Source organism: Martes martes (assembly GCF_963455335.1).
Source record: "Martes martes genome assembly, chromosome: 1".
NCBI classification, from domain to species: domain Eukaryota; kingdom Metazoa; phylum Chordata; class Mammalia; order Carnivora; family Mustelidae; genus Martes; species Martes martes.
In genome coordinates this window covers 197,542,790-197,564,346 of record NC_137888.1, presented here as the reverse complement: position 1 = coordinate 197,564,346, position 21,557 = coordinate 197,542,790, and the positions used below count along the sequence as shown (strand labels likewise).

At 57.5% G+C, this 21,557-nt stretch overlaps 1 protein-coding gene across 3 annotated transcripts in view; it reads right to left on the bottom strand.

Moving 5' to 3' along the window:
- CACNA2D2 (calcium voltage-gated channel auxiliary subunit alpha2delta 2) overlaps positions 1-15,534 on the bottom strand; it is a gene marked incomplete at its 5' end in the record, with an annotated part of 138,620 nt that extends 123,086 nt beyond the window's left edge. For all 3 annotated transcript variants that reach the window (XM_080815677.1, XM_080815675.1, XM_080815676.1), the window contains one exon: positions 15,320-15,534. In XM_080815677.1, coding sequence (XP_080671803.1) covers positions 15,320-15,534 — 215 coding nt within the window. The remainder of the gene's footprint in view (positions 1-15,319) is intronic.
- Between the last annotated feature and the right edge of the window lie 6,023 nt (positions 15,535-21,557).

Genomic DNA, 21,557 nt, shown 5'->3' with positions numbered 1-21,557 from the left:
GGAGTGCTCAACCTGCCTTGACACGCTTTGGGCTGGTTACTCTCAGGTGCTCTGTGGTGAATCTTTTAGCAATGCAAATCCCCTCGGTGGGCTGTGCTGTGGGGGATCCAAGGCTGACTCCCACAAGGAGGGGGACTCAGGGGCCAGCTCAGCAGCTGCGCCTCCTTCCAAGGAGCCCTAGTGAGGTAGCCAGGCCGAGAGGAGCCACTCCGCCTGGTGAGCCTGAATCGTCACTGGGGCTGGCCTGGGGAGAACAAAGCCCACAGGGCTTGTCCCGGATAACAATACTGGGCAGATGTCTCCCACCTTCTGCAAATTCCCCGCTGGCTTGCTCACTATTCATTCATTCATTCATTCATTCACATGATTACTGGGCCAGAATGCAGGCGGGGCACCTGGAAGAGATACAATGGTGGTCAGGGCAGACGCGGGCCTGCTCTCCGGAGCTTGGAATTCAGGCAGAACACACGTCTGCTCTGATTGAGACCCTATGAGCAAAGAGAAGGGGTCTATAGTGAGCCTTGAGGGGTGGCATGCAGGCCAAGGGGCCTGACCCACCCTCAGGGGCTGGCCTGGTGAAGGGAGTGCTGCAGAGCTGGCGGGCGCTCCAGACAGAGGGGGCAGCACATGCCAGGCCCAGCAGCAAGGTAAGCCCAGCCCACGGTGATGTGCTGTGAACACGCAGACCCACCATGGGCATCACAGCAGGCTGCTCTCCCACATGGAGTTCCACAGAACTCCAACCTCAAGTACACGGGGGAGCACTGCCACGTGCCAAAGGGGGCAGGGTGGTGGGCTCCCAGCAGCAGGGAGGTGAACAGAGCAGGCCCTTGTGTCCCCCTTGTGCTGACTTGCGGGCCACCCCTGCCAGGGTATCTGCCCTATGTTTCATAGGCACCCAGGGCCAGTCTACGAGAAAGGGGCAGGCTGCCTCTCCCCACTTCTTGGATGAGAAAAGCAGGGCTCAGAGTAGCTGCCGGTCAACTGTGTAATTTTGTTCCACACAAGGTTACCTACTACTTGCCCTGCAGGGGGGTTGCTGAACGCTCGGCCCCCACCCTCTGTGAGCTCTCCCTCTGGGAAAGGTGGGCCCTGGGCTGCATGGGTGTGGAAGCACCCAGGGAAGGCCCTCTGGACAGGGGAGAAAAGGGGACAGACTGGCGGGGAAGTGCTCAGTCTCCCAGGAACAAATTCCATTCACTCATTCACTCAGGACTACCCGGTTGCCATTACAACCGGGACATGGTGCAGGGCCTCCTGCCCTGGGCCTCCCAACACTGCCCCATGCTTTGTACCTTGTGACCTGGACCCCCGCCCCCCCCCCCAATTCCCCCTGAGCCTCAGCCCATTGCACATCAGAGGTTGGGGACAGTATTACTGTCTGTACGGGCCAGATGGGGCTCCAGCAGTAAAACCCTCTTGCTGTCACTCCAGCCAGAGGTGCCTACAAGTGCAAAGCGCTCACAATTTTCCTGATATTTCTGACTCAGATGTTGTTATTAAAACACCCTCTCTTGAGTCCAGGACCAGGCACATAGCTGGTGCTCAAAATGTGCTGGCTACAATACCAGAGGCTCCAACCTCAATACTACAAAATATAGGTAATATGGCCCCATTTTAAAGATTAGGAAACTGAGGCACAATCTGACTCAAACAAGGCCATGTATGGGACTCTGTTTATGACCCACAGCTCCTCCCCTCCTCAATCTCCATGCCCTGGACCAGGTTTTCTAGAAGGCAGCAGGCAGGCACAGCAAGGCCAGCAGAGCCCATGGCTCTGGGTCCCTCTGGAAGCCCCAGGGAGTCCCCACCCTTCTCCATGTTTGAGTAACGGCCTCCATACGCCACCAATCTGGAAATCACCTGTGAAATTTATTTCCCCCGGCGCGGGCTTGGGAACCATGTAAATCACCCCGCTTAACAGCCTCTGGGACTGTTCCCTGCCACCCCTCACCAGCTGCTCTGTGCCAGGGCCCCGGTCATGAGCTGTGCATAGCCTACAGTGTCCTGGGTGTTACGCGGCACTGTCCAGGGGCGCAGCAGGAATGTGTCCAGCAGGGTGGGGATGGAGACCGCCTGAAGCTTTGGACACTGGGTCCGAAGGGGCAAGCCCCCCTCCCCCACCCACACCCCTTGTCCTTGTCCCCCCATCAGTAGCCTTGTCTCGGAGGAAAGTGGGTCTGAGTGGCTTCCCCAGGCCTCTACAGCCCTGATTGGGGGAGGCCCAGGGCCATGGGAATGGCAGGGACCCAGAGAACGCCTGTCAGGACTCCATCTAGAGGACGAGCCCTGCGCCCCCTCCCCCCTCCACTACCAGAGTCAGTGTCTCTTGGATGCCTCTTGAATGCTCTTGGAGCACCAGCCAGGCATAGTTAGTATTTATTCAGCTTTGCTTCCATTTCTTCTTTCCTGGCGGTCTCCCCCACAGACGGTGAGCTCCCAGAGAGCAGGCTCTGCACACAGCTGAGAAGAAAGGGGCGGTCAGGAGCCAGGAGGCAGGTCCTGGGACATGGGCAAGCTGTGGCATGGTCAGTGGGGCAGATGGGGCGAGAGCAAGTGTCAGCAGAGGCGCAGTCAGGCCGGCTGAGGGGGCCTGGTGATCTCGCTAGGATAGGCCACAGACTCTGGCCACTGGCCATGTGCACAGGCATCTGGGAACAGTTGGCTTCCACAGGGACCACAACCAGGAGACTCCCCAGAACTAGTATGTCAGCCCCCACCTCCCCTGCCTTGAAGCCTCAGCCCCCCTTGCTAGATGGGGGCAAAGGGGGGGGGTCCTATGTTTACTTTCCCAATTCCACGCTTCTCTACCTTCGTTCACCTGGGTGGCTCTGGAAGATATTGAGCCCTAGGCCCTGCCCCAACCCAATTAAATAACATAGTCCCATGGGTTCCTGGACCTCATGGCCCCCTCTCCTCTAAGGAGAGACCTTGGAGTCAGCCCCTGGGCTGGGGCAATTCCTTGTTAAAGCCACAGGAGAGTGTGTGGAATGGCCTTTGCCTTATGCCACCAGCAAAGCCAGGCCCATATGGCAGCCCCATCCCAGACCGTGTAAAAGTTACTCCTGCTTCCAAAGACAACCAGCTCGGCCTTCAGACACCTGTGCAGACTCTGTTCAGTGAACATTTACTGAGCACTTGGTATGTGTGAGCTTGGAGCTCCAGCCAAGGAGTTTGAAGGGCAGGCAGCAAGGTCTATAGCGAGACAAGAATGAGGGAGCCTTCGGGCAGCCCAGGAAGCCTCTGACCCACGTGGAGAAGTCAGGGGAGGCTTCAGGAAACAATGACTCCCTGTCAATCACTCTGGGACACACAGAGGTCAGCTGGACCACAGGCAGATCTTGCCTGGAGCTGGCAAGGCCCTTTGCAACCACTCCCTGGCTTAGTCCAACCACTCCCTGGCTTAGTCGGCACTTAATGCTTAGTAGGTGCTTAAGCCCCTGCGGAAAACGATGAGCACTGTCCCCATGGGTACTCAGTCCTGAGGGCAGAGATCCACTCTTGGGCCCATCGGAAGCAGCCCCTTGTCTGTGGGCCATAGCACCAGCTTACAGGGTAAGACAGAGATGAGAGCTACACTGATGGAATAGCAGGAGAGCATCGTCCTCAGCTGAAGAAGGATTCATCAATCTGGAGGGTCCTGGGAATGATGAGGATACTGAGGCTCAGAGGAGGAGGGCAGGTGGCTTACCCAGATTCCCACAGTGAGCTGGACACAGGCCAAGGCTAGGGTGGGGCAGGACACTGGCAGAGGGAGGAAGGGCAAGGGGAGGCCTAATCCCTACACCACAAGTCCCTGAGATTTCTGGGGACTGAAGCAGCCAAGGTCTGGTTTAAATACTTGACCTTGCTGCCTGTCTGGCTCCCTCCCTCTGAGTCTCCCACAGGTAAATCTAGGTACCACTAGGGGTGGGGGTGGGGGGTGGAGCTGGTTGGAAGATGGAGGGTGAGGGGTGGAGTGGTGGGAGAATGGGGAGTGAATCTAGACTTCTCTGCTCCCCCACTCCGTGTATGCTCAGGTGGCCACAGTACCCTCAGTTTCCACCAGCTAATGGGAGAAGGCCTCAGAAAGAGACTCAGATCAGAGAAGGCCTGTCTTGGTCTGGAGGACTCACAGCTGTGCCAGTAAAGCCCAGCTCCAGAGAGCCCCCATCCCTCATGTGACAGGTGGGGAACAGCAGCCAGATGGGCACCCGACCTAGGGGTGAGACAGAGCTCAGGGCTTCTCCTAAGACCTGTGCCCTTGGTTGACTAACCACTGGACATTGTGGCCAGCCTGGACCCACGATCGGTGCAGAGAACAGAGGTCAGAGAATAACAGGAAGGGCCAGGGGCAAGGTCATGAGAATGCGGCCTCGATGGAGCATGGATCTTGTCATATCTATCAGAGGAGCCAACCAATGACACGCCAGTGCTCCCTGTAGTAAGCAGACACACAAGTACACCCACACTGCAGCTGCCCCCACCCAAGACTAGAACGAAGTCTCACAGGCAGCACCCAGCCAAGTTCAGGCCCTCCCCTTGGCCATGTCCACGGGTCACTTCCTCAGCTCTGCGGCAGTAGGACATGGCCTCTGTCTGCATCTTCTCAGTTTGCCCACCGGCTCCAAGGACCCAGGGGGCGCCCCAGCACCCTGTGAAACCGTGCTCCAAGGAACTCAGCCTGATAAAAGAGGCAGTGCTTAAGGAGGAACAGCTGTGATAGAAGGGCACAGGAGTGTGGGGGCACCTGGAGGGTCCTGTGGTCAGGGGACTGCCTGGAGGAGGTGGGCTGTAGAAGGGCCACATGAGGCTGTGGCTGGGTGCTCAGACCTGAGTACTGGGGTATGAATCCTGCTTCTACCACTACCTGGGTGATTTCAGCATCACTCAGCCCTGCTGAACCTCAATTCTTCTTGTCTGTGAAATGGGAATAAAAATGAACTGATCTCACTCTATAGGATACGTGAAATACATCACCCAGGGCCCAGCTCATAGTGATGTAGTTAAATGATGTATTTAAAATAACCAAGTCCCTAACAGATGCTTCCTTGAGCATGGATACCCTCCTCCTTCCCTTCCCCTCCTACCTTCTTCCTCACCCCTACCCCATGTTCAGCCCTCTGGCCTCACCCTGCAGCAAAAATTGCCTTCCTATTCTCTATTACTCTCTGCTTCTTGCTAACAAAACCCAAGTCTGTAAGAATCTCTCCTGCCTCCAGCCTCAAGGTGACCCTATCCTTTGCTCAAGGGTAAATCCTCATTAGCCAGAGCCAATCACAATGCACTTTCCCTATTGCCAGTGATTGGTTGACAGTGGACATGTGACCCACTGCTAACCAATAAGGTACAAAGGGAAGTTGGCTAGGGGCTTCTGAGCCAGGTTTCCCTACCTCTTAAGGGGAACCCAGTATCCCCTTTACTCCTGTCGTCTGGTACCTGTGATGCCCGGAGCTATGGCAGCCATCATGTTGCCATGAGGGGAGTCAGCCAAGAACAGACAGCCCCACTAAAAGTGAGGCCAGACAGGCAGAGTGCAGGTGTGGACTTGGTCCTCAATGACAGCCTCCACTCACCCACATCTGGGCTCCCTGTCAGAGGATAAAGGGACTAACCATGATGAAAAAATCTTCATGCTGTGGTTGCCGTGGTATATGCAAAAACTGCCTCTTTTCCTTGCAGCCAAATATACTCTTCAGACTCGCCTTTTGTAGGGGTAGTCGTCAGCTCAATGCCTATTCCTGGAAGCCCCTGTGCACTGGGGCATAGGGTTGTCAGAAAGGCCCACGGGGGTAGGGAGCCAGAGGAGGGCATTGGTCAGAAGGGCTCTTTGCCTTGGAACTTGGGCTAAGCAGACTGGCCTGACAGAGGGATAGGATGAGCAAAGGCCAAAAGGTACAAAGGCCAGTGCTCTTACTAGGACCTGCAAGTGGCTGGGCCTGGCTGGAGCCTGGAGGGTCACAGGGCTAGTGGCCAGAGCCCGGAGCCAGCCCAGGCAGGGCCTCCAGTTCTAGCCTGGGAGGTGGGGCTGTGCCCACGGTAGGTTTCCGGGGTGCAAGGTCATCGCTACCCCTCAGCAGGAGACACTGCAGCGTGCCTAGGGGGTCCAGGGAAAGAAGGGAAGACTTCAGGTTCTCCCCAAACCCACCCTCACCTCAGCTCACAGGGGGAAACGAGCAATGTGTCTGTCTGTGACAACCTCATCACCAAAGCCTGTTTCATCAGCTTGTTTCTCTTTTCTAATAAATGAAGCTCGGGGCAGGGCTGAGGTGGGTTGTTTTGTTGTTTGTTTGTTGGAACTGGTAGCGGCACCAAGCCTGACCTTTAAGGCTTCAAACGCAGCATTTTAGGCGGCGCCGGTGGGCAAAGAACACGGGGCTGCAGAGAGAAGTTATCACTGCTAAAATGCCACGTCAGGCTGGAAGCTCAGAGTCAAGCAGCAGCCTCTCCCATCGCAGGAACACATCAGGCCGTTCTTGCCCACCTGGGGACAAAGCAGTCCCTTCTGAGGGTACCCTGGAAGCCTTGCTGACTCTAAACCGGCAGGGAGGGCCCAACGTCTGTCCCAGAGGGAGACCAGGAGCCGGGGCCTCCAGCCACCCAGGCACCTTGCTCTATAGGACTTGCCAAAGGCAGCCTCAAATTGCTCCTGCATCCCATGTCAGGGGTTTTATTTTCTTATTTTTTGGACAGGGAGAGAGAGAACCGGGGGTAAGAGGGAAGAGGAAGATAAAGAATCTTACGCAGTCTCCATGTCCGGTATGAAGCCTGACTCAGGGCTCCATCTCATGGCCCTGAGACCATGACCTGAGCCAAAATTGAGAGCTGGATGCTTGGGGTGCCTGGGATCGAGCCCCGCGTAGGGCTCCCTGATCAGCAGAAAGCCTGCTTCTCCCTCTCCCACTCCCCCTGCTTGTGTTCCCTCTCTCACTGTCTCTCTGTCAAAGAAATAAATAAAATCTTTAAAAAAAAAAAAAAAAGAGTTGGATGCTTAACTGACTGAGCCACCTGGGCACCCCTCCAGGGATGTTTTTATTACAAGAACCAGTTGCATGTCATAGTGCAAGGACAGCTAAGCTGGGGTCATTCTTTGAGCCACCGTATTGAGCACTGGGGACGGGGCCCTGTCCTCCGGAAGACATGTGGGGCCTGAGGGCTCCTCTCTGCCACCTCAGACATCAGTTTCCTTGTCTTACAATAGCAGTATCTGGGTCCCTGGGGGCTTCTGTGGTTGGGATACGTCCTTGCCAAGACAGGCAACCAGGCAAGGCCCATACTGCCCAAGGAGATGGTCCCGCCCAGGCACCCTGCCCCCAGGAACCCTCACTGGTCTTGCAGCATCCAGAGACCTTCTCAGCCACCTCTGCTCTTTGCAGAAGCCCCCTCCCAAAATGCAGAGGACACTAGGCCACCCCAGCATGGATAACACACGGACCTTGAGAATACCAGGAGAACAAAACTTACAGTTCTCAGCTGCCACACCCCACCAGATCAGGGCCAGAGCTCAGCTGGGTGCACAACAGTCCTGAGGGCTGGCACCCAGATTGTGTGTTTATGAAGACCCAGTAGACAAAAATTCATCCTTGAAAGGAAGAGACTTCATGGGAAGTGCCCTAAATAGAGAACTGTGTGGGGATCATCAAGCTATTGTACCCCAAATCGTGCCTGTAACTGACTGCACAAATATCTTCCTTGGGGGGGAGAAGCCCAAACCTACAGCACATGCTCCAAGGGATGCCAGTCTCCCTCCCTTGGTGTGCAAATGAGAAGCACCCACTCCAAGAGGGGGGAAAATGCCAGGTCACGCAGCAAGGGTTTCCACTCTCCCTGCACCCTGAACTCCATGCCCACCCCCTCAGATTCCCAAGGGAAGGGCTGTTTGCAAAGATGCTTCACTTTATAAAAGGCTCACCAAACTTCTCTGAGTCCCAAGTCCTCCAGTGCATCTAAATATCATTCAGTTTGCAAAAATTTGAATTACAAGGATGCAGCCTGTATGTTTCCTTCACAGACTGTCATCGAGCCAGTTGGTAGATGATCAAACTTTCCAGATCAGCCTTAACTCGGGCTGTTCCTGACATAAAAGTTTGCAAAACACTGGTCATAACAACCTGGCTTCTTTAGTCCCCACTGCCAGTGTTTGCCCAGCCGAGCTCTGGCATTAACTTCAAAGGCAGGTGCAGGAGGTGGGCACCAAGAGCACATTCTGGGGACAGAGAGATAAACCCCGCATCTGCCTGCACACACAGATGTGCATGCACACACAAGGCCACACCCACATCCACACTCATGTGTACATGCACCTACACCTATGTGTATGTGTGAGCACGTGCACACACCCCTCCCACACTCATGTGCACAAATAATGCACAAGCAGGCGCACACAGTGGCACACGTGCACACCCCCACACACACAAGCTCATCTTCGTATGCACATGGACATTCACACAAGTGTGCATTCACATGAACACAGCTAACACATGAGCACACAAAACACACACACATACACACACACGAGCACACTCAGATACCTCGACACACAGGCCAAGGCAAGGGCCAAGCACAGGAGCAGAGACGCGGGAACCACAGCTGAGTCTTGGGTGCCAGTAGGGCCCAGCCACGCTGCAGTTATTGTGGGTGATGGGAGAGGTGCCCAGCACTTAGAGTGCAGATCTGGCTGGACTAAGACCCCTCACAGACTGAGTCAGGATCCACATGCCCTTATCGGGCAGGGCCAGGCCCATCCCTCAGGACCTTTCATAGCCTAGCCCTGTGAGGCAGTACGCTGGAGGGAACCCTATTTTACAGAGGAGGCCCCAAGATCCAGAGAGGCTAAGGATGCTCCCAAGGTCACACAGCTGGTGAGAGGTGTGGCAGAGCCTGGGTGTGCTCTAAGCAGGGCCCTCATTCAGAAAGATGTGGCCAGCAGGGAAGGAAGGCATCGAGGTGGGAGCCAGGGACCCGTCGTCTACAGAGAGCCGGAAGAGAGGCAGAGGGGGCGACTCCTCTCTCTTCTCACCACTCTTTTCCCCTTCCTTTAACAGAGTCATTGCCAAGGTGGGAAGAGTTCATTAATGATCAGCAGGAAAGACTTCCCACGCCCCTCCCTCTCTGCTAAACAATTAGGTTGATTAGAGCTCAAAGTGGGTCAGTCTGAGAAGCAGCTTCAAGACACCCAAAGTGTGGCCAAGGGCCAGTAGGGGAGGCACAGGCTCTTCACACTGGAGGAGGTGGGGTCTAGCTGGGCTGGGGGTCAGGCCTCACTCTGTGGCTAGAGTGCTGGGAAGAGGAACGGGATGACCCTGAACCCATCTTCTCAGGATACTGGAATGTCAGAGTCAGAAGAGCCTGGAAGAGAGGAAACTGAGGCCCAGGGGGAGGAGGGGCCTCGTCCAAGGTCACCACTCTGCCACCTACCCAGCTGACAGGATTGGGCTGGAACTGCCTTTGACAGAGGGCCCCCAGGACCAGGCTAACCCAAAGCAAGGCCCCTCAGGTCCCCCATGGGAAGAGTCCCCTCACCTAAGCCCCGCTAGACAGGGTCTCCTGGTCTGGGGGGTCCCATCCCCCACAAGCTTAGGTACCAGCGCCAGCAGTGGCCAGAAGCCACTGCAGACAGGACCAGACCCAGAAGGAGGGGGCCCAGCTCAGATGGGAGAGGGACTAGGTGGCCCGTGAGCAGCATCAGGCCCAGGGACAACAAACCTATGGCAGGACATTACCAGACAGAGCCACGCCCCCAGGCCGTGCCGGCATAAAGTCGTGCTCAGACTGTGTGGGCCTGAATGACAGCATCCTTGACTCCCATAGGGTAGTTCTAAGAGATCCCCGTGGGGAATGTGCAAGCCCCCCAGGGGCATCCCAATCCATTGGTGGTCACCTGCACTGCCAACCCCCCCCCCCCAACCTTAGCCACAGGCAGCTCAGAAAGCTTTTCAGGTTACACAGGACAAGAGAGGAAGGGAAAAGAAAAAAAGCAAAAACCACACATACACCTCCCTCTGGGAATACGAATATTGATTCTGTAGCTTCTTGTTTAGACAGTAGGCACCAGAGGAAAAGAAAAAAAAAAAACAAACCCACCCTGACATGAACAGAAGCTCTCCAGTTGGCTGGAGGGATTGCAGCCAGCAGTGGAAAGTCCCCCACCCTCGCCTTCACGGTACCCCAGACCCTGGTGCTCCACCCCCACCCCCACCCCCACCTGAGGCCCTGAGTTCACTCACTTCAAGACACAGGTCACTAGCTCCTGAGGCAGATCTTGAATCTAGAAGCCCGCAAGGACAGCAGCAGGGCTGGGGGTACGGGAAGGGGAAGGAGAAAGAGACCAGCCCCCCCCCAACATTACCTGCCAGATACGCCCATGCCACAGGCCTACCTACTTTGACTCCCAAACTTCCAGCTGGCCCTTGCATAGTACCCTAACCCCCCAGGCCACACCTGTCCTTATAGCATGGAGACCTTACTAAGGTCTCTGCGGTCTGAGTCCTCTGAAGTCCCCTTGGGGCCAATGAAACCACCAAGGGACTGGAGGATCCAGCCTCAGGTTTCCATTAACCACCCCCCCACACACCCTTTCTCTCTGGAATCATACTGGAATCTGGAGGGGGACCTTGGTCCCCTCTGGAGGCACCTTGGTATCTGGAGACGGGAGTCCCTCCTGCCCACCCCTCCATGCCAGGCGGGACTGGTCTATGACTCAAAGCCTTGGAGAAGAGGAAAACCTGAGTCAGGGGGCCCCAGGATCACATGTGTACGTGTGGAAGGGCGTGGAAGTGGGCTGGCAGGGCAGCTGTGGCCCGAGTAAGAAGACCCCCTCCAGGTTGCCTGAGACCCAGGAGAACAGAGGAACAGTGCAGCAAAGGTTACAGCTGGAAGACCTAGGCGTGCCTAACAGGTCTTAGGCCTCTTCATTTTCCTCCAAAGCCCCAGGTTTTGGGTCCCCACCCCCAACCTCCTGGGCCCGCTGCCTGGATGTGCCCAGGCTTCTGGCAGGGATGCTAAGCATCGAACAGGTTAGTCCTCTTCCAGGCCTGCCTCTGGAAGTTGTGGGGCTTTGGGCAGGACCTTCGTCTTTCCGAGTCTCAGTGTCCTCATTTGTGGGATGGGCATGAGCACAGGTTCTGACGTCAAGGCAGTGATGTGGGTAAGGGCCTGGCCTGAGCTCACGGAGGGGAGGCCCACCATTAACCTGGTGATGTTCCCCACCACAGTCAAGCTGGGCTTCAGGGAGTGAGGGAGGGAGGTGGCCCAGTGTCTGTCCTCTAGGAGCCAATATACCACGTGAGTGGGTACAGTCTGAGCTAAGGGCACAACCCAGAGGTCTCCAGAAGGTGTGGGTGTCAGACCTTGAAAGAGGAATTTAAACCCCTGAGGAAAGCATGCAGTGATGAGGGGACAGCAGCAGCAAAGTGGAGACAGGAAGGGGCTCAGCCCACAGGAGCAGGGTGGAAAGACTGGTGGGTCGGGGCCTGTCAGGCTGCAGCCTTAGGGCCAGCTGCTAATGTTTAGAGGCTACATTCCCCTCACAGGAATTCTCACCCCCAGACTCTTAAGCAGATTCTATGATATCAGTTGGGGAAACTGAAGCAAGTTCACCCCAACAAGAGGGTCAGCTCTGGAGGCCAGTGCTTGAGACTTGCTGGGCCTACACGCCCGACACCCGGCATGTGAGCAAGCTGCCTCCTCCCGGGAGCCGGCAGGGTCCACCTATACACATCTGAGGTGCCGTGTGCTGCCCACCTGCACACTGGCAGGAGGGAAAGGAGGCCCTGAGAGTAGAAGTGCTCACTCCACTTGTGAGTCAGTCTCTCCTTGGGGACACCAGTGTGACTGAGACTCTAGTGTGAGACTCACCCACAGATTACGAGGGGACTCATCTTAAAGCAGCTCCCCCATCTTCTCAGGGGCTCTTCTGACATAGCTGGCCCGGAGGAGGTGCCCAATATGGATGGGGCCCAGGGGGGATGGCAGCCAAGAGTCTCCCCAGATGCTCCACACCAGGAGGGACGCGAGCACTTGGCAGCTCTGCATGCCACGGGTGGCAGCAGCAGGCTATGAGGCCTCAGCCCCTCCCTCCTACAAGAGCTGCGGCAGGTCATTGGGGAGATGGGGGGACCCAGATGTGTGATGCTGCCTCCCTCTAATAGGGAGAGTCACAGGGAGGTGAAGGCGCGGGCTCAGAGGCCCAGACAGACACACGTCACCCCCCATTAACCATAGCTAGACTGACGCGTGCCCCGTCGTGGGCACTCAGGAAAAGGAGCACGTACTCCAGCTTCATTAATCTGCTGGGTGGGTTCAGGCCCCTCAGGCCGCTCTCCAGTCCCCACCAGGCCTGCCAGAGGAAGGGAGGTGCTGGCCGGCGTCATCATGGGGCAGAGTGGGGCTAAGAGGGTGCGGCCAGGCGCACAGCTCAGCCAGGGCCCCACAGAGCGGGGATCAGAGAAAGCCAGGGATGCCAGAGAACAGGGGACAGAGGTCCCACAAAAGAGGCGGGCAGGGTGGGCACAGAGCAATGAAAAGGTTGGGCAAGGAAGTGGAGAAGGAGTGGAGCTGAGGGACCCAAGAAGGGGGCTGGGGAGGGGCCAGAGAATAGATGGGAGAAAGACGCAGGGAGAGGCAAAGCAGTTGCCCTCAACAGGCAGCGGTGGCCATTTGCCATTCATGGCCACGGCTGGAGGGAGCGGAATTGGAAACGGTGAGGCAGGTGAAAGGGACAGTGTGCTCTGACTCCTTCTCCCCCAACTTCACCCCCAAACACACGAGGGCACACGTGCACACACATGTCCTCGCTCCTGTGGCCTCCTCCTTGTTTGAAACCCTGATCTCGGTCCAAGTGGGGTGAGGGAGTCCCCCCCCACCCTCTGCAGCCAAAACCAAAACCCTGTTCCCAATCCAGCAGCAACTCCTCTGTCCTCCTTGATCCAGCGGCTGCCTCCGTCCCTTCGCCTGATGGGCAGAGAGCCACGCTGCCACAGCGATTACAGAAATAATGGCCACCAGACCCCAAACCCACGCCGGCTTAAAACCCAGTGGCTTGCAGAACTGGGCCCTGTGGGCCTGCCAGACGTGGAGGAGGAAATGATTTTCCCGCCGAGGGCCCTCTCCACAGAGCGGTCATCACCCCAGTGCCGAGATGCTGAGGCTCAGAAAGCCACCTGTATCAACGTCTCGTCCTAGCCTGGCCGCTGACCCAGGAGAGTTCCGGGAGGCTGTCCACCCGCAAGGCAGCCCCAAGGCAGCTGCCTCAGCCTTTCACATGAGTTCAACAAAAGCCCTGCTCCAGTCAGCCACGGTCATGTGGGGGCCCTCACTCGATTCCCTCCCCTTCCTCCTTCCAAGGATCAATGGGCATCCGCATCTGCGGGACCAGGGCAGCTGAAGGGCGCTGGCTGTCACGGTAAACCCAGTGTGTCGTCGTCACATTAGTCACTTCCCCCCGGACCCTCAGAGCGCACAACCCCCACCCCACCCCCGCTCTCATTCTCTAATTACGGTCTGCGAGACATGTCCCAAACCCTCAAATTAGCTCCAACTCTATCGACAAGAGAAGAGCGTCCAGCTGGAAATGTGCCGCTGCCATCACACCCGCCTCATCGTCTTCTTGCTGAGGACAGAGTGACAGGTGTCCACTCTGGTCAGGGTCTCACACCGTCCTTCCAACGGAGACCCATGCAGGCCCAACGGCCATCTGGCCCACTGCAGTTTGCAAGGAGAGGGGGGCGAGGTGGGAAGAGGTGAAAAGGCACATCTATTTAAACCTTCATTTGAGTAGCTATGAAATGGCTAGGGAAAAAATATTGTGGCTTGGCTTTGAGGAAAAAAGAACAACAACAAAAAATAATGCTTTTGCTCTTTTTAAACATCGTGGTTGAAGTCCATTTTCATCACAGCAAATGAAAGACAATAACGCACCCACAAGCCCTGAACTTCCATATGATTCTCCTCTCCCTGTGCACCCCCCAACACACACACACACACACACACACACACACACACACACACATCCAGACGGTTGACAGAGGACACGTCCGTGCGGCACCTGTAATTTGCCAACTGATCACCCGCCTGAGCACAGCCAGGCTGTGTGAGGAAAGAAACAACGAGATGAAGAGACACTCAGAGCAGTGCCTTTCCCGAGTTTGTTTTTCCCTCATCTGGGAGAATCTACAAGCTGAAGTCGGCGGGTTTTGAGGCAAAACCAGGGGCTCCTACTCTTGGGCAGAAATGGTCTAATGACGCAGAGTCAGCCTCCCCCTTTCCTGAGGCCAGAACCTTCCCCTTGGCCACTAGCAGCCCAGCTACTCATTTCCCAAACCCCAGGCCTGGCTACTGGTGAAGGGTTCCAGGGGCAGGTAGCTCCACAGACCTGGAGACAGACACAGACAGCAAGGCGGTCACCACGGCCCAAAGCCACAGGGGCGAGGGGAGTCTGGGCACTGACAGAAGTCTGGGGGTAAGGTGCCCACGGAAATAGCCGCTGTCCTAAAGACCACATGCACTGAATACCCACTCCGAGCCCCAGACACATCTGGTTAAGCTCACCGGAGGAGGATGCCCAAGTTTGCGGGTTCTTGGGGAGGGAGAGAAGGCTCAAAAGGACCATGAAAACCAGCAGAAGCTGGCAGGGCCACGAGATGCCATTCCCTTGTTGGCAGCAGCAGCAAGAGGACGCAGGGGTCCTCCCTGCCATTCACTTTCTGCCTCCATCCCAGCACCTTCACCTCCCAACTGGGCTCTCCAGGGGACCCATCCCTCAGGCGGAGTGAGGGGGCAAGAACAAGGGACACTGACCACCTCTGTGGTACTGGTCACAAGAAGGTGCTTGCCTCCTCCGCATCCAGTCCCTCCCGTCAAAGGAAAAGGCCAATGAAGACAGGTGTGGAGGTGTCCCCCACCTCTGGCTCAAAAGCGCCGTATTCCCCCACTGGGGACGAAACGTGGGGCAGATGCGCGGCTCCAACTCTGCCAGGCAGGGGTCGCTGGCCGCCCCCTCACCCAACCTCAGGTCCCCCTCTCACCCGGACAGCAGCAGGGGAATCAGCTGGCAAACTCGGAGCCCCCCATCCCATCCCGAGGCTTGCAGATCTAGCTCTGCCCCGTTAGGAGGTTGGTGGGGGGTGGATAAGGGGCACCGCGGGGAAGTTTCGCGACGCAGCCAGAAGCCCTGGGACGCGGCTACCCGCCCCCTGGTCTTGGGGCCGCCGCCTCCGGGCGCAGCCGGCAGCCGAACCCAGCGCCCCCGCCCCGGCGCGGGGAGGGCCGGGCGCGGGCCGGGCGGCGGAGGGGCGCGCAGGGCTCGGCCGGGGTCCCGCGGCGGGCCAGGGAAGCCACTTACGTGTGCTGCTGGGGGAAGCTGTAGGCAGAAGCGCCGGGGGCGGCGAGCAGCGGTAGCAGCAGCAGCGGCGGCAACAGCAGCAACAGCGGGCGCGGGGGCCGGGACGGCGGGCGGCGGGCGCCGGGGCCGGGCTGGGGGCCGCGGCCGGTCCAGGGGAGCGCAGTCGGCGCCGGGCCGGGCCGAGAGGCGCCGCAGGTCCGAGCCGGCACCGCCATGTTTCCATTCAAGATGCGGCGCCGCGGGGAGATGGGGGGGGGGGCGGCGGCGGCGGCGGCGGCGGCGGGGTGGGGGGGCGCGGGAGGCAATCCGGCCTCTCCGCCTCCTCCGCCTTCTTCGCGCGGGGCCTCCGGGGCTGCACGGGCCGCAGCGCCTCTGCGGGTTGCGCGCCGCGATCTCCCCGCCGCGCTGACTCGAAGCGCTCTGAGCGCCCGGCCCGGGACCGCCGCTCAAATAGCGGCCGCCGCCAACCTGCCGGCGCCGCCCTCCCCCGCCCTCCCTCCCCGGCCGGCCCGCCCCCGCGCGCCCCCGCCGCGGCCACGCGCCCGCCCGTGCCCGCGCGCCCCTCGTCCCCGCGCCGCCCCGAGCCGGCCTTGCTGGCCCGCGCGGCTAAGCGGAGCCGGTGCGCGCGCGTCCTGCGCCCCAACCGTGGGCCGACCTCCCGGTGCGCGCCTTAATCCCCCAGCCTCGGACCCCCCTAACCCTCTCAGCCGCACCCGCGATAGGAGTTTCTGGCCCCGCGGCCCATGGCAGGCTTCTGTGTGACCCTTCCGGGGGCTCGACCTTCAACAGGCTTAAGGCCTGGAGTCACAGGTTTAATGCTGGAATGGCAGACTTTAGCAGACCAGAGAAGAGGGCATGGGTGCTGAACTCAAACCCCTAGTGTCTCTCGCTACTTGCAAGAGTCCTCTCTTAGGGGACTCGGGTCCCCACGCCCTGACAGAAAGAAAGGGCTTGGGTCTCCCGGGTCCCTGAGCCGGAACCTGGGTCCAGCTGCACAGTTCTGAGGGGCTGAGAATGTCGGGAGGCAGCCCTCCATAGCCACTCATTAACCACCGGTCTAAGCATGCACTGTGTGCAGACTGGCCCTTAGCCCCAGCCCCCAAGGCTTCCAGAGCCTCTATTTAGACTCCTCCAGTGCCGGGAAGCTCATCCCTGCACAATCCAATCCTTTCTGTCCTGAGGCCCCCGGCTCCTGCCTGCTTCAAAGGCTGGGGCTGGTGTGGCTTCTGATGCTGCAGCTGGTGGGCCTCTCAGAGCCTCAGTTTCCTCCCCTGTGGGTGCTTGTGTGGGTGCTTAACCCCATTTCTAGGATGAAATTGCTTGGTAAATTGAAATGCTCTGGGTTGGGAGAGAGCATCCAAGAGATTCCCCAGAAGTTGCCCCTGGAATTCTGCTCTTGCACCTGTGCAGATAGGATGGGAGAATGTTTCCCGCCAGCCTGGTTTGGGGCAAGATCCCTTCAGCAGTAGATGACCACAGACTCTGTGCTTAACATGAGGAATGAGAACAGTACCCACTGGGCAAGAGGCCCCACTTCATGATATCTGGGTGAGCCTCCCACCACCCATTCACAGGTCAGCCCAAGAACAACTTAATGTTGAAGGGAGAATGGTGGTCCCTGGACTAAGGAGGGCAGAGGTCAGGGGCCGGAAATAAGGTGCAGGACAACACTTACTAGCTCCCCAGTCCTGCCTGGGCTGTCCCACACCCACCCCACCCTCACAAACCAGGGCTTGACAGGGAGACAATTTTGAAGTTTCCCGCTCCCCAGAGCTGAGTGAGGTTTCCCAATAGGTCCCAAACTCTGAGGCCCCCAAAACATTATCAGAGGAAGGCAGTGTCCTGGGTCCCAAACTCCTGAGAGGCTTGGGGCCTGTGACCAGGAGGGGGCTAGTGGGCTCTGGAGGCCAAGCTAGGCCACCTGTATGGGGACAAGCAGGGCTCTCACTAAACCAGATGCCTCATTGTGCCAGATGGCCCCATTCCCACATCTGGATTGGGCAGTTCCTCCAGGCTAGACAGAAGGGGGTGGGAGGTAGGGGGGTTCTACACAGAAGAGTCAATAGGCCCTGAGCTAATCAGACCCCTCCCAGCCCCCCCTGCTGATACCTGTCTCCAGCATCTCTGTTTCTCCCATACCCAGGGCAGGATGGGCCCACAGTGTCCTCCCCCATCTATTTACTGGATAAATGCCCATAGGGCATGGCTCCAGGGACCCAGCACAAAGGGTGTTATCCTCTGGATTAGGAGCCCTCTGGGGTTAGATGGGAAACTTCCCAAGGCAGACACCGAGTAGCAGGGTAAGAAATGCCAGGGGATGTCTCTCTGCCCTTCGGCACCAGAGTGGCACGGATCTGAGGAGTGCCCAAGCCACCAGGCACCTGTATCCAGGCTGGGTGCGGTGAGTGGGCATTGGTAGCTGGGCATTTTGGTTCCAGCCGCCACAGATGTGCACCTAATTGAGGCTGCTGGCGCAGAGGGAAAGGCGGGAGATTTTGGTTGACAGGCCGTTAAAGGAAGACAAATAAGGAGGGGAGGTAATTAAGAGTACATGGGTAGTAAGAGTCTACACATTCCAACTTTGAGGCTCACAACACCCTCCGTCTTCTGGCAGCTGGCTCCAGCCCCAGTTTAAAGTCATGGGAGGAAAAATCAAGTCTTCCCAGAAATGGCGGGACTTCCACGGCAGGCACATTGATATGCTTGGCAGCAAAGACCACTTACCTAGCCAGAGGTGCCTGTGCTGGAAGACACGGGGTGGCAGGGGCAGGGGAAGCTGCAGCCTGTGGGGAAGGGGCAGCCCTGGCAGGGAACTTGGCCGCGGCCAGTTCTGCATGTGGGCTGAGGGGAGGTCAGCTCAGCAGAACAGAAGAAACTGAGAGGTCTTTATGTTAACCCTCCTATGGGCAAAGCAAGTTGTAGGCTTGGTTATGCCACACAAGGGAGGTGGAAGCCCATCAGGAATGTACACCCAGGAAACCTGGGGTAGCAAGAACCCCACTCCAGCATGCTCACCTCCAGCCTCCCTCTCATCACCCTTTGCCACTCCATTAGCCAGTGGCCTAGACGCTCCCAGTGTTCTTAGCGCTTTCCTCCTATGGTTCCCTCCTCCAAGAACACACTCCCTCATCCTACCACTTGAACACAGGATATTCATAAATACTGCTTACGCCAGAAAGCCCTCCCAGGCCCCACCTCAACTAGACAGGCCTCCCCAGGCCAGTCCTCACTCTCCTGTCCCCACTTCCACACACACACACACACACACACACACACACACACACACACGGCCCATAGCCTCCATCTCCAATTCAGGAAAATGCTTGCACACTGGACTCTTGTTAAGCTGGGGCCTGAGTCTCCCTTGTCCCTGTCACTTCCTCAGGGCCCCACAAAGAACCTGACCATTGGGAGAAGGCAGGAATTGTTGATGTAAGGACTTTTGAGTGGCATCTCCATGGGCTTGGGGGTATGCCCAGGAAGAGTGATCTAGTCTGGGCACAAGAAGGGAAAACTTTGGCATCAGATACTACAGATGGTGTAGGTAAGTCAGTTTGCCTCTCTGAGCTTCTGTTTCTTTGTATAATGGGAGATGTGGTACCCAGCTGGCAGGGGGAGTCTGAAGACCCAAAGCAGGTAACACCTCTAGGGCAAGACTTGGCACTCAGCAAAGGCTTAACGAAAGGAAACCACCCAGAGACTTAGGCCTCCCCAGGAAGAGCAGGGCCTACTTGCTGGCAGGCAGGGTAATTTTCCTAGAATAGGAGGAGGGATTCCAGCTTGGCCTTGTAAGATGAGCAAGGTGGGGTGGGCATATTAGAGAAGGAAAGAAGGGAAACTCCCCAGGGCCGAGCATGACCTGAGCTAGGACCCACCCTCCAGAACCCCATTAACTCAGGACTGCCTCTGTCCTGGGAAGTATCCTTCTATGACAGGAGGCTGTCCCACCTCATTTAGCCTCCTCTGATGTTCCTGTCCCATGCCCCCTTTGGGCCAGAGTCAGTGGTCCCTAAAGGCCCCCAGAAAGAGCACACTCCATGTATGGGCTGACCACCAGTGCCCACACCTGCCGGTGGCTACTTTGGCTCGCCCACCAGCTCCTTGCCTTTAGCAATGTGAGGTTCCCACAATGCCTCTGCCTGAGCATGGTTCAGATGCAGGGTGGCCTCTAGGTGCAATGAGACAGGCACCCTACTTCCAAAGGCATTAAGAATCCTCTGCACAGTAAATGACCCTCAGTCCTTGTAGTGCCATTTATTGCAATAAATGGAAGAGACTGGAGTTTAACCCTTTCATTCAATGTAAGACCTCACCGCTGGCACACCAAAATCATGGCCAAGTCCTAGGCTACATACATACCGTCAGAGACTGTAGGACCCCTTTGTTAGACAGAGGGGGAAACTGAGGCCCAGAGAGAGGAGGGGACTTGCCTGAGGCCACCCAGGGGTTAGTGCAGATCAGGCATGGAGCTTCAAGTCTGGAGACCTAGGTTGTCATCCCAGATCTGTTTCCCGTGACCAAGAGTGATGCTAGTCACCTGGGCCTTTGTGTCTCCATCATGGCTTCCAATATCAAGAACCCAGCACAGCGCTCCTGGGGGAGACCAGGCCTCCTGGTACTATAGCGGAAGCTCCCCGGAAAGACCTCCATCGTCGTGAGGGACACTGAACTCAGATTATTTGACTGAGAGAAGACACTGGCTAATTGGGTCGATTCTGGCAGGTGTAGATCCTTGGCCCCTGCGAACTCTCTACTCAGTGGGGAACTATGACATAGGAAAAACGTGATGGATACTTCTGACCATGAGTTACGTCCTGTGGGTGAAACAGAGCATGTGGTCACTCAGCAATGTGAGGCTTGGGTAGTCAGGGAAGGCTTTCTGGAGGAAGGGGCCTTGGAACAGACACAGAAGAACTGGGAGGGCTTGGATGGATGCACGGTTGGAGGTGGGGAGAAGAGCGTTTGAGCAAAGGGCTGAGGCAGGATGGAGCCAGACGTATGCGGGTTGCCATGAGGAGACTGTTTGCCCAGGCCCCAGCTTCTTTCTCGTGGGACCTCTTCAGGAGGGGGAGGTGGGAACACAGCCCCCTGGGGTTGTTCCTGGCAGGACAGCCCATGCCTCCTGCACTGAGATTCCAGCAGCCCAGGTGGCCGCATCCTCCGAGAAGGATCTTTGGTTGTGTGAGTCCAGGGAAACCCAGTGTCACCTACATTGTCCTTCACTTACCCAACTGAGGCAGGATGGTGATGGACGTGACCGTCCAGCCAGAGGGCCTGCTCCCACCAGGGGCCCTGTCTTGGTGGTCCCCATTCCCACCTCTAGCTGCTCTGGACAGTCTGCAGTTTTCCTCCGAGAGGTCTGGTCCTACCTCTCCTTTTATAGATGAGGAAACTGAGTGCCAGGGAGCTTGTCTTGGGGTTGCAGTGGGCAAAGAGACTCAGGCTGCAGGCTCCGGTCTGGGTTCTCTGTGCACCTTGGAGCATTCTCAGAGCTCCTCTTGGGAGAACCCTGACCTGCACATCGGGCCCCGGGGCGCGGGAGGCCCCTGGCACTGTCCCTGGGTCTCACCTGCAGTGGTGTGTGTGTGGCACATAAGCCTAGATCCTGGCTCTGTCGCCTCATCCTGGGGCCTCCATCCCACTGTGGCAAGAGAAAATGAGGACAAATAAAAGAGAGAAATTCTCCCCTCAGAAGAGCATTAGGTGTCTAAATGGCTTCCAAATAAATAAAAGTCTCCTCGGAGCCCCTGGCCGGCACTGACAGTGGCTCTAACTCTCCACGAGACGTGTTTTTCTGCCTCCAGGTGGAAGTGAAGAGTGTCCGCGGTGGGCTAAGTCAGGCTCTGACAGAGGCTGCCTTCCATCACCGCCTAACGCCCCATCAGCAGAATGGCCACGGCAAATTGCCTCCTCTGATAGCTGCCCCTCCAGGCCCTCGGAGAGCGGAGCCGAGCTGTTGCTGGCCTCCCCCACCAAGACTGGGAAAGAGAAACAGCCTGTCCCTAACTTGCTCATTTTGCAGATGAGGGAACTGAGGCACGGAGGGCTTTGGCGACTTGACGAATGAAGCCAGCAGGCCAGGGGTGCGTCTCCTGAATGAGTTAGCTCTGCTCAACGTGAGCATGGAGTGAGAAGTCCATTTCCTAAGTGTGGCTGTCTGAGGCCCAGTCCACACCTCATGCCGTCCCCCTTCCCCTCCCCAACAGCAGAAGGCATTTGAAGGAAGGCAGTAAGTACT